The sequence below is a fragment of the Lampetra planeri genome, chromosome 63 (genome assembly GCF_965212315.1).
Source record: "Lampetra planeri chromosome 63, kcLamPlan1.2.h2, whole genome shotgun sequence".
Classification (NCBI taxonomy): Eukaryota; Metazoa; Chordata; class Hyperoartia; order Petromyzontiformes; family Petromyzontidae; genus Lampetra; species Lampetra planeri.
In genome coordinates, this window is record NC_136169.1 from 1,582,084 (window position 1) to 1,594,679 (window position 12,596).

At 57.2% G+C, this 12,596-nt stretch overlaps 1 protein-coding gene across 1 annotated transcript; it reads left to right on the forward strand.

Moving 5' to 3' along the window:
• The first annotated feature begins 89 nt into the window (after nt 1-89).
• Nucleotides 90-10,265, forward strand: LOC144736901 (puratrophin-1-like). The gene is made up of 9 exons (XM_078619572.1): nt 90-182; nt 1,749-2,061; nt 5,180-5,350; nt 5,883-6,060; nt 6,692-6,808; nt 7,220-7,477; nt 8,257-8,612; nt 9,178-9,245; nt 9,743-10,265. The coding sequence occupies exons 2-8, from the start codon at nt 2,038-2,040 to the stop codon at nt 9,220-9,222; spliced, it is 1,149 nt and encodes a 382-aa protein (XP_078475698.1). The 5' UTR covers nt 90-182; nt 1,749-2,037; the 3' UTR covers nt 9,223-9,245; nt 9,743-10,265.
• Nucleotides 10,266-12,596: the final 2,331 nt, after the last annotated feature.

Here is a 12,596-nt window from a genome sequence, read left to right on the forward strand (position 1 = left end):
AGATCGAATGAAAACGTCAGCGTCACGAATTCTAAACGATTCATCCCTAACCTTCCCCAACCCCTCCCCGCCCGCCTGCCTCCACGTTGCAGGCGAAGCAGTTTGAAATGTACGCCCTCTACAGCAAGAACAAGCCACGCTCCGACGCCCTGCTCGCCAGCCACGGCATCGCCTTCTTCCGGGTACGCCGCCGCCTATAGCACACCGGCCACTGAGGCCGCCCGCCACCTCCTTGCGTCGCTCTTCTATCGCTCGCCGGCGTGGTCGCCGTCAGTTAGCACGCCCGTGATTTACACCTCCCACTTTGAGGACTCTTTCGGGCTTACCGCCCGCCCCCCCGCCCGCCCCTCCGCCCCCCCCCCCCAACCGTTTTCGTCTCCGGCCACGGTTACGTTCAGCTGAGAACTCCCTTTGCCCCTCATGGCTTTGAAGGTGTCGGTTTTTTTTTCGGTGGGGGGGGGGGGGGGGTCACGTGGGGGAGGTGAGGGGAGAGAAAGCCCATGCTTTGCACCCGTTCAACATCGATTTTTTATATATAATACTGATAATAATAAATAACAAATTAAAAACCCGCACAAACACATTGGGGGGTTTAAGCGAAACGCAGGTCAGGTTTGGAAGACGCGCCGAAAAGGGTTGATAAGAGTGGGAAGCCTTGCGCCCAAACCTGCACAGTGAACCCCCCCGCCCCTCTCTCTCTGTCCACGAGTTCTGGTTTCGCGAGTTTTCTCACACGTTCACGGCCTTCTAAATGTACACCAAATCCCTATTCGCGACCCCATTTTTCCCGTCGAAACGAGATACTCCACTTTCGCGAATTCTGCATTTGCCAGTGTTTTCAAGAAGGTAGCCCTCGCGGATAAAGAGGTTTTTTACTTTAATTATGTAAAACTTCTTTTTCACCGTACATAGCCAACCGTGCTAATTGGAGGTGCGCGGGAAGGACAACAAACTAAACGCAAAAAGCAGTTCTAAAGATATCCGTTTTCAATCTATATGTAAAAGTGCATAGTTTCAGTGGCTTCCTAATGTCGGAAGGAAGAGCGTTCCAGACGGCCTCATAAGTGCATCTGCGCGATGCGGTGACCACCGTCTTTGCTGCGAGGATGATCGGACTTGGCGTAGTAGTAATAGTCGTAGTGCTGCAACGATGCACCGAAATCACCGCGTCAACTTTCTACATCCGCGTAGGCGAGCGCACCGACCGGCACGGCGGCGTAATGGTTCAGAACGTGGCCATCCCCAACTCGGCCGATTCGATCTCAAGGAGCGGCAGTTGATACCGAAAGGGGCAGGTCTTTGTTGGACGGCTAGTCGAAAGCCCGCTGCGAGGATGAGCGGAGTTCACGTGGTGGCGGGGCTTACGCTCCTTGCTGACGAAACCGGCGTGGCATCGCGGCCGGCTCATAGACCCGTCGTCAGAGGTCGTAAACGGGTTTTGATTCCTTACCCGTACCCGTACCCGGCCGCACCAGGGTCGCAAATGGGTACCCGTTCCCTACCCGTACCCGTACCCTACCCGAAATGAGTGACAAACGGTGACTCACCAGTGACTCACGGCCTACCCGTACTCGTACCCGGCCGCACCAGGGTCGCAAACGGGTAGCCGTACCCGGCCGGGTACGGGTAGCCGGGTATCGGGTAGGGTACGGGTATCGGGTACCCGGTTGCGACCTCTGCCCGTCGTCTCTCGCCACGCCCACCGACCGGTGTGCTGTCCGTCGTCGTCGTTGTCGCCGCGTGCGCAGCGGAAACAACTGGAGCTGGAGGACAAGATGGACCTGGCCTCGTACCTCCTCAAGCCCATCCAGCGCATGAGCAAGTACGCGCTGCTGCTTCGCGACATGATCAAGGAGAGCGCGGGAGCAGAGTCGGCGGGCGTGGTTGTGGGGGGGGGCCCCTCCTCCCCCCCCCTTCCGGACGCCCCCCCCCCCCGCCGCCGCCACCGGCGCCGCCTCCGAGCAGGACTTGGAGGAGTTGCGCGCCGCGCTGGATCTCGTCAAGTTCCAGCTACGGCACGGAAACGACCTCCTGGCCATGGACGCCATCCGCGAGTGTGACGTGAGTGCCACCCCACGCCCCCCCCCACTGCCTCCCCCACCGTGCGACCACGGTGGCTAGGAGATGTTAACTACCTCGCCTGGTGTGCAGGAGGTCGTGGGTTTGATCCCGACCCTGACGCCTGCTGCTGTATATTTGGAGTTTGCGTGTCTCTCTCTCTCATCATCATCACGGTGGCTAGGAGATGTTAACTACCTCGCCTGGTGTGCAGGAGGTCGTGGGTTTGATCCCGACCCTGACGCCTGCTGCTGTATATTTGGAGTTTGCGTGTCTCTCTCTCTCATCATCACTGTGGCTAGGAGATGTTAACTACCTCGCCTGGTGTGCAGGAGGTCGTGGGTTCAATCACGACCCTGACGCCTGCTGCTGTATATTTGGAGTTTGCGTGTCTCTCTCTCTCTCTCATCATCATCACGGTGGCTAGGAGATGTTAACTACCTCGCCTGGTGTGCAGGAGGTCGTGGGTTTGATCCCGACCCTGACGCCTGCTGCTGTATATTTGGAGTTTGCGTGTCTCTCTCTCTCATCATCATCACGGTGGCTAGGAGATGTTAACTACCTCGCCTGGTGTGCAGGAGGTCGTGGGTTCGATCCCGACCCTGACGCCTGCTGCTGTATATTTGGAGTTTGCGTCTCTCTCTCATCATCATCACGGTGGCTAGGAGATGTTAACTACCTCGCCTGGTGTGCAGGAGGTCGTGGGTTCGATCCCGACCCTGACGCCTGCTGCTGTATATTTGGAGTTTGCGTCTCTCTCTCATCATCATCACGGTGGCTAGGAGATGTTAACTACCTCGCCTGGTGTGCAGGAGGTCGTGGGTTTGATCCCGACCCTGACGCCTGCTGCTGTATATTTGGAGTTTGCGTGTCTCTCTCTCTCATCATCACCACGGTGGCTAGGAGATGTTAACTACCTCGCCTGGTGTGCAGGAGGTCGTGGGTTTGATCCCGACCCTGACGCCTGCTGCTGTATATTTGGAGTTTGCGTGTCTCTCTCTCTCATCATCACGGTGGCTAGGAGATGTTAACTACCTCGCCTGGTGTGCAGGAGGTCGTGGGTTCAATCACGACCCTGACGCCTGCTGCTGTATATTTGGAGTTTGCGTGTCTCTCTCTCTCTCTCATCATCATCACGGTGGCTAGGAGATGTTAACTACCTCGCCTGGTGTGCAGGAGGTCGTGGGTTCAATCACGACCCTGACGCCTGCTGCTGTATATTTGGAGTTTGCGTGTCTCTCTCTCTCTCTCATCATCATCACGGTGGCTAGGAGATGTTAACTACCTCGCCTGGTGTGCAGGAGGTCGTTGGTTCGATCCCGACCCTGACACCTGCTGTGTATTTGGTGTTTGCGTGTCTCTCTCTCTCTCATCATCATCACGGTGGCTAGGAGATGTTAACTACCTCGCCTGGTGTGCAGGAGGTCGTTGGTTCGATCCCGACCCTGACACCTGCTGTATATTTGGAGTTTGCGTGTCTCTCTCTCATCATCATCACGGTGGCTAGGAGATGTTAACTACCTCGCCTGGTATGCAGGAGGTCGTGGGTTCGATCCCGACCCTGACACCTGCTGTGTATTTGGTGTTTGCGTGTCTCTCTCTCTCTCATCATCACGGTGGCTATGAGATGTTAACTACCTCACTTGGTGTGCAGGAGTTCGTGGGTTCGATCCCGACCTTGACGCCTGCTGTATGTTTGGAGTTTGCGTGTCTCTCTCGCTCTCTCCGTGGTCGCGTGGATTTTTCTCCGCATCCTCTTCGGTTTCTCACTCCGCATTTAGAAACGTGCGTTCAGAGTGTGTGGCTGCTGCAGATTTCCACACGATGCGAAGCCGCGTTGGCCGGGCTATCATTTGTGATGGCCACATCACTTCTGATAAAAGAGCTAAAAAGCTCTGTGGGCCTTACGTGGTTAAATAAAAAAAGAGTTCACAGTTTCGGACTTGCCACCTTTGACGAGCAACTCTTCGAGATTCGCTCGCGCGCAATTTAGCCATTCGGTCGCTTGGTCTGAGAGTTGCCGATTTGCGGATACGCCCCACCCGCTGGGCCTCGGCAAGGTAAGGTAAAAGTTAAAAGGTAAAAACAACGAGCCTACCTTTACCTTACCTTTTACCTTACCACAATACAATCACTCTACCCTACCTTTTACCCTTTAGCAGGTAAGGTAAAAGGTAAAAGGTAAAAAGCAACGAGCCTACCTTTTACCCTACCTTTTACCCTTACCCCATACAAATTACCCGATCACAGGGTAATCACTAGGGAACTACTACACATGAAACAGGTTTGTAACGGTAAATGACGGGTCGAGCGCTTTATTCATATAGAATACTCTCGATGATTCCAATTTTACACGCTTGTTGATGTTGTTGTTGTTGTCGTTGTTGTCGTCGTCGTATCCTCAAATCTTGTAACTCAATTTTAACCCACTTCCTAATGTGGCATTGACTATCGACTGCAAACTTGGTATACTTATGTCATACTGATGACACTACTATATTCTATCATAAAAATAAAATATTTATCAACTTTCTTTTTTTTATGTTATGTTTCGGCTTGGGTCTAATTGTCCACGCTCAACCGGTTAATACTTCGCGCTACCTTTACCTTACCGGGTAATTCTTCCGAGCTACCTTTACCCTGCCCTTTACCTTACCCCTTGGCATGTCGACACCTTTACCCTTTACCCTTTTACCCGGTAAAAAGGGTAAATTGCCTTACCTTGCCGAGGCCTACCACCCGCCTGGGCTCTTCAAGGCATCGACGTCCGCGTGTGTTTGTGGGAGCAGCAGTGCCGCAGCAACGGTTCGCGCGCTGCGCTGTGAGCCCGGCGACACGACTTCGAGTCCCGCTCACAGTCAACACCAGCGACGTGGATCCGAAGCCGGTCTTGGGCCACCCCCTGTGTTGATTCGGCCTGAAAGGAGGACCCCGTGCCGTGTGTAAACATCGCCACTGGGGAGACAAAGGCGGCCGGGCGTGGTGCTGGCCAACCCAACCCCTCGTGTGCCACAGTGCCGGTAGCCTTCACAGGTGCTGCTCGCTAACAGCACTTGCCCCAGCAGTCTGGTTAATGCTATACGGGTGGGGATCTTTGTCGTTGTTGTGCGTGCGCTTGCAGGTGAACCTCAAAGAGCAGGGCCAGTTGCTGCGTCAGGAGGAGTTTGTGGTGTGGCACGGCCGCAAGAAGATGCAGCGCAGGGTGTTCCTCTTCCAGGAGCTGGTGCTCTTCAGCAAGACCAAGCGTGCCGAGGGAGTGCAGGATGTCTACGCGTACAAGAGCTCCTTTAAGGTGCGGCACCAGGCCCGGCAAGGCCCGGCAAGGCCCGGCAAGGCCGGTGGGGGAGGGGGGAGGTGGGGGGGTTTGACCCCCCCCCCCCCCCACCATAATAGCGCCAAGCAGAGTGAATTTGGCCGGGCCTAAGAGGGAACATTCGGTGGTGCGGGGCCAGGCCCCATCCTGGCCTCTCGAGTTCTCGCCCCGGTTAAACCGGCGAAACGAAAACGCGCTCGAAATGCTGCTCTGTGTGAAACGGGCTCAACTGGGTCGGTGAGAGGTGACCGTGGGTGGCCAGGGTCGTCCGTGGCTGCCGTCAGGCGGGGAAGGTGTAAACCTCTGGGAGGAGCCGGTCCTGCCCCCCCTGGTTTGCGCGTGACGAAAGTCCTAGTTCCAGGATTGTAGCAAACGGAACTGAACGGTGGCACGGTCGGCGGCGCATGGCGCTCGCTCGTTCACTCGTTCGCTCGTTCGCTCGCTCGCTCGCTCGTTCGCTCGCTCGCTCGCTCGTTTGCTCACGATGCGATGACGACGTGAAACCCGGCAGACGGCGGAGCTGGGGCTCACCGAGAGCGTGGGCGAGGAAGGGCTGCGCTTCGAGATCTGGTTCCGCCGCCGAAAGTCGAGCGACGCGTTCGTGCTGCAAGCGCCGACGCCCGAGCTCAAGCTGGCGTGGACGAGGGACGTGTCGCGCATCCTGTGGCAGCAGGCGACGCGGAACCGCCGTGAGTACAGTACAACGCCGTCGCCGGCAGCAAGCAGCGCGCCCTCGTTTTGTCAGCGGTGGAAGCTGCCGAGCGTTTGTCAGCAATTCTACGAGAGCAGATCAATCGGCGCAGGCCAAGAAAACGAATGTAACAACACACGCACACACGCGTGTGCGTGCGCGGCGTGGCATGTGCACAAGCCTTCTCCAGATCACCAGCTCAAAAGAACCACATTTGGCCACGTTGAAGTTTTTAGACCGACTGAGATATGGCAGCGCAGTGACCGCTGCTGTCTAGACGAGTCTTCGCCCTTTCCCGGTCCGAGACGTCTGCAAGTTGCGGGGTTGGGTCCCCGTTCACCGCCGAATTCTCCGAACGCGCAAGCCCCGTTCGGGGTTCATCTTGCTTCGAGAGGCGTAGTAGCGCCGTTCTTTTTTTAAAGACACCGCACTCGAACGCGGAGAATAGCTGGTGCCAAACTGTGCCACGCGCCCTCCCGCATGGCCTTGTGGGAGACTCGGTACCGATGAAGTTTTTGTATTTTAGTTTTTCTTCCCGCTCCGATGAATGAGAAACAAAAATGGGGCCACAGTCGTTGTCGCCCCCCCCCCCGCCCCCCCCCCCGCCCCCCCCCCCGCCCCCCCTGCAGAGGTGCGCATGCAGGAACTGTCTTGCATGGGCATGGGGGGGAAGCCCTACATGGACATCCGTCCCAGCGCCGCGGCCATCAGCGACCGTGCCATCGAATTCTTCACCAGGGGCCGTGGTGAGAGTCTCACCCACCCCCACCCCCCCCCCCCCCGTGTGACTCCCTTTCTGCCTCCCCTCTCCCCCCCGACACCACTCGCGGCTCTTACACACGTCCCCGCGCGTCTCTCGCTCACGTGTCGTGGAACGTCGCGAGCTCTCGACGGCCCGGTGGGGCGATCCGTGGGTCGGGCCTTGGAAATCCTAATCTCCCACGAGCGGCATCATCGGCAGGCATCTTAGCCACACTAAATGGGTGGGTGCTGGGGTGCGGGGAGATATTGCGGACAATCCTGGCACGATCACGGGAGCCCCCACCGTACAGCCGAGGCTCAGCCGGGCTTTCCCCCGGGCGAGCGAGAAGAATCGTAACAACGAGTGAATGTGGCCCGGCGTGCGTTCCGAGTGCCCCCTGCGCATTTTTCTCCAGGGACGCGGTCGCGAGCCTCCATCGCCGTGTCGTCCTTCGACCACTCGGGCCAGACCTCTCCGCACCGCTCCGCCTTCCTGTCGCCGGCGGGCGGCCTGAACTCGCACGGCGGCCTCTACTCCTGCGTGGGCCCCGCCGGCGGTGGCGGTCCCCTGCTCAGCCCCGGGCGAATGGCGGCCGCCAACAGCGAGTTCCAGTCCTGCATCCAGGAGGAGGAGGACGCGACGGAGCCGGACACGGGGAGCCAGCCATCCGTGGGTGAGAGCAGTGGGCCCCACCCCCCCCACCTCCTCCCCACCAACACACTCACCAGCACCACTGTGGTGGTGACGTGGCCCTGTGGTTGCGCGCTAGCGGCGGAGGTTTGCGGTTCGAGGGCCAGCGGGCCTCCCTGGTTAATGCTGCCGTGCGCGTATCAATTGTACGTGCAGGAGTAGGCCCATTGTGTGTGGCGTCCAAATTCCAAGTACACTGCAGATTAGTGAATTGGTGTTACACGTTGCAGTCGTGACTCATGCCCGCTCGCAAGCCAGGTGCCAAGTCATCCTGTGCCGTACAGGTTTACGCTAACCTCTGCCAAAAGGAGTGTTGCAAAATTCCCGCGTTTGCGCGCACGTACACACACGCACACACGAGGAGTAAGCTGCGCATGTGCTACGTACGCACAAGGAGTAAGCAGCGCGTGTGTGCACGTACACACGTGGAGTAAGCAGCGTGTGTGTGTGCACACACACGAGGAGTAAGCAGCGCGTGTGTGCACGTACACACGTAGAGTAAGCAGCGTGTGTGTGCACGTACACACGTAGAGTAAGCAGCGTGTGTGTGTGCACACACACGAGGAGTAAGCAGCGCGTGTGTGCACGTACACACGTGGAGTAAGCAGCGTGTGTGTGTGCACACACACGAGGAGTAAGCAGCGCGTGTGTGCACGTACACACGTAGAGTAAGCAGCGCGTGTGTGCACGTACACACGTGGAGTAAGCAGCGCGTGTGTGCACGTACACACGAGGAGTAATCAGCGCACGCTTCTCTTGCAGCCACCGCCAGCACAGACTCGCTGTCGCAGTGCACGTCCAGCGGAAGCGGCGACAGCGGCTGCAGCTCGCGCTTCCCGTACGACGCCTCTGCCGAGGAGGGGAGCGCCCCCCCGCCTCTCGCCCGAGCTCCTCTCGGCCCCTTCCCCGGGCGAGGGCTCCGCCCGGCCGGAGCGCCGCCATCCCCGGCGTCGTCGGGCGACGAATCGCGGGGCCTCGCCGCGGGCCGCGGGCCGCGCTGTCGGCCCATGCATGCGAGCGGCGCCTCCGAGGGCGGCGCGCGTTACGGCCCCCGTGGCGACCGGGCAGAGGGCACGCGCTGGCAGGAGGACGACGCTTCTCGGCGTAATGGTGACAAGGTGAGTAGAAGCTCAGACCGTCGGTCTTTGTCCACAGTTACTTTAAATCCACCCCTGTTAAGTTGCTCCTATCCGAGAGCCCCTGTTTGGAAGAAGGCCTTGTACCGGAAGGGCCTATCCTAGCAGTTGCCCACTAGGCTATGGAACACACACTGCCGATTGAGAGCAGATTCGCCGAGTGAATCTCCACCTTTAAAGCTCAGAAACTCATCCGTTCAAAAGGTCTTACCGTCTGGCTTGAATTCCCTCCTCTACGCTCCCACCTTGTATATTCCGTCCCTTGAATTCTCTGTGCTGCTCTTACGTTTCACACGTATGCCGTTGTTTTTTTTTTCATGCGGTAGTATTTTTTTTAGGATGTATAACATTGAATCTTTTTTTACTGTTCGATGCTTTGAGCGTGGGAAGAGCGCCATAATACGTAAAATTCATTACTATTATTATTAGAAGTGTTGTCAAGCAAATCAAATGCAGGGCTTATCCCCCCCTCGCCCCTCGAACTTCAAGAGGTATCCGGCGACCTGGGCGCTCTGAGAATTGTTTTGCCTCCGTCTCCCGTTTCCAGAAGGGAGGAGGAGGCTTCCCGTGCAGCCCATCGACGCCCTTGTGACACCTGCCACCTTCCGCACTCACGTGAGAAGACACAAACCCACATTTTCGCCGTGTTTCCTTTTTTTTCTGGGAGACCTCAATTTCACCCCTCATCTTCTTGGTTCTTTCGGTAAAGTCACGTAGAATGGAAATAATAAAATAATACAAATATAACGTAATAAAATAATTCTCACGACGTTATTATGTTTTGCTTTTATTATTTTATTATTTCCTTTCTACGTGACTTTACCGAAAGAACCAAGAAGATGAATCCCTGCAGTCGCGAAAGCTTAAAATCGAATTTCACCCCTCATCTTAGCTCGGCGGAATTTTCGATGGCCGAGGGTCACTTCGCGGGGAATCGAGGAACGGCGGAGATGGAGCCGAATGGAAAGCTAGTCGAGAGGAAGCGACGGGAAAATCTCCGCGAATTCGGCGAAAGCGAAATTGATGACGTCTTGGCACGCGCCATCTTCCCTCACCGTTTGTTGGTCCCCTCTCCGCTCCGTCACGCCCCCCCCCCCCCTCTCCCCTCCCAGGTTTCCACTGCGCTGGAGAGATGAGGCGTCGGGGAGGGCTTGTGGATGGAGTGCCTGAAGACGTGTTTACACATTTCCACCGTCCTTGTGCCATCAGCGCCATCAGCGCCCGCTGCAGTCGTCGTTAATTCACGCAAGGGGCAATGGTGGGCGGGGGCAAGGGGCATTGTCGTTTCTTGGTTCTCACGCGAGCACTGCATCGGCCACTATCGTGCAAAGTGCAATACGACATTGTGGTACTTGCTCTAAATTAATTGCCACTTTCTCCAAAAAGGGTGGCTTTAAATATCCCGCATTGTAGCAGTGGCATTTATTAGTTCATCCATTGCAGTATGTGAGGTGTTTCACTTTTATATAATTTTAAAGCACTCTTGTTCCTCGCAGTAACTGTCTTTATTATATATATTTGAACCGTCTTGCGTTTATTTAAAGAGTTTTAAGATTTCCCTTGAACGTTAGCACTTCACGTTTTGTCCGTCGCTTTGACGCAACTGCTGCCGCCACCACCGCCGCCACCGCCACCACCACCAACGCCTCCACCACCACCGCCGCCACCACCACCACCGCCACCAACAACACCACCGCCGCCACCACCACCGCCGCCACCACCACCACGCCACCACCGCCACGCACGCGCGTGTGTTGGCGATATGTTCAAAGCCAGTTAATGGAAGGGGCATTGTGAAATTGTCACCACCACCACCCCCCCCTTGTTAAATCTGCTTTTGAAACAAGCGGCCAGTAACATTGCATGTAAAGCAGGTGGCTTGTGATTAAGGGCTGGGGGGTAGGGGGTGATTGGGCCACCATTGCCCGCACACTTGTAACGCACTCCGTGGGCATGCGCGCGGCACGTGTCGGGGTACGGGGGTGGTGGTGGTGGTGGTTTGAGATGAAACGACCGTCAAATTGAACCGCTACCCCCACAGCATCTCGAATTGACCCGCCCTTGAAGGAAACCATGCTCGTGTAAATAAAGTGGCCTGCCCGGCAGTGCCGGATGAAGTTAGGTGCGGGGCCTGTAGCATCTGATGTTATTAAGGGGCCCAAATTTACAACAACAACAAAAACACGTAAATATTAAAACACAAATTTGTTACTTGAATAGTGAAGTAATTGTATGTTTGCATTTGCTCTACGGACAGATAATGCGACGAATCGCTAACCTTGAACACCCTGTTGTTCGTAAAAGTCGAAGGCGGTATAGTACTATAGTAATAGAGCAAGCGCAGAATCACCGAACCGGAATTGACAGCTTGAAAGCATTGAGCGCGGGGGCTCTTGCAAGTGCGGGGCCCGTAGCTACATTTGTAGCTACTTTTGCTACGAGGATCATCCGGCACTGGTTCTTAATGTTGGGGGGGGGGGGGGGTGGTGTGTCGGGGAGCCTTGATGACTCCGCTGTCAGACGCAGGTAATCAGGGGGTCTTCAGGGGGTGGGCGGCGGGGGTGGTTCGCGTTACGTTCACCTTGCGTGGCCTGTGGGTCCGAGGTGTGTGGCTGTAACGCGTTGGGCATTGCAGCTCACGACACCTGCCGGATTCGCTACACTTTTGCTGCCTTTGTTGTGGGGGGGGGGCAGTTTGTTTACGCGTTTCGTGAAGTGAGCGCGTGTTCATTAACGTGGCAGCAACGCGGATCGGGGTTTTGTTGTGCGTGTGACGGGGGGTTGGGGGTGAGTCTCACTCCGCCGTGGGTCAAATCCGTCATCTGGGAAACCACTCCCAGTGTCCACAGCGACGAGCATGTTTTGTCACGGCGACGTGTTCCCGTGTCGCCGACAAATTGCGGGCATTTCTGTTGCTGTTTGTTATTGCCGAGCCATTGCACTGACTTTGCAAGTTCATGTAAAGAAATCGGAACTCTTTTGTCGGTCTGTGTCCGGTTATTAAAGTGCTCGCCAAGTTGTGGTCACGTGTCGGACTCTGCTGTCCCCCCCCCCCCCCGTGTTGTGGTCACGTGACGCCCTCTGGTGGACATGAGACGAACTACACCAATACCAACAACGAACATCCACCCAACCGACAAGCCCCTCCCCCAACCGACAAGCCCCTCCCCCAACCGACAAGCCCCTCCCCCAACCGACAAGCCCCTCCCCCAACCGACAAGCCCCTCCCCCAACCGACAAGCCCCTCCCCCAACCGACAAGCTCCTCCCCCAACCGACAAGCCCCTCCCCCAACCGACAAGCCCCTCCCCCAACCGACAAGCCCCTCCTCCAACCGACAAGCCCTCCCCAACCTACAAGCCCTCCCCAACCGACAAGCCCCTCCCCCAACCGACAAGCCCCTCCCCCAACCGACAAGCCCCTCCCCCAACCGACAAGCCCCTCCCCCAACCGACAAGCCCCTCCTCCAACCGACAAGCTCCTCCCCCAACCGACAAGCCCCTCCCCCAATTGACAAGCCCCTCCGCCAACCGACAAGCCCCTCCCCCAACCAACAAGCCCCTCCCCCAACCGACAAGCTCCTCCCCCAACCAACAAGCCCCTCCCCCAACCGACAAGCTCTTCCCCCAACCGACAAGCTCCTCCCCCAACCGACAAGCCCCTCCCCCAACTGACAAGCCCCTCCCCCAACCGACAAGCCCCTCCCCCAACCGACAAGCTCCTCCCCCAACCGACAAGCCCTTCCCCCAACCGACAAGCCCCTCCCCCAACCGACAAGCCCCTCCTCCAACCGACAAGCCCCTCCCCCAACCGACAAGCCCCTCCCCCAACCAACAAGCCCCTCCTCCAACCGACAAGCTCCTCCCCCAACCGACAAGCTCCTCCCCCAACCGACAAGCCCCTCCTACAACCGACAAGCCCATCCCCCAACCGACAAGCTCCTCCCCCAACCGACAAGCCCCTCCTC

What these genes read in the sequence shown, in the direction of transcription:
- LOC144736901 (XM_078619572.1), top strand. Translation starts at nt 2,038, where the DNA reads ATGGACGCCATCCGCGAGTGTGAC. An exon ending in ACGCCATCCGCGAGTGTGAC is followed by an intron (nt 2,062 to 5,179) that starts GTGAGTGCCACC and finishes GTGCGCTTGCAG; the next exon opens with GTGAACCTCAAAGAGCAGGG. An exon ending in CGTACAAGAGCTCCTTTAAG is followed by an intron (nt 5,351 to 5,882) that starts GTGCGGCACCAG and finishes GAAACCCGGCAG; the next exon opens with ACGGCGGAGCTGGGGCTCAC.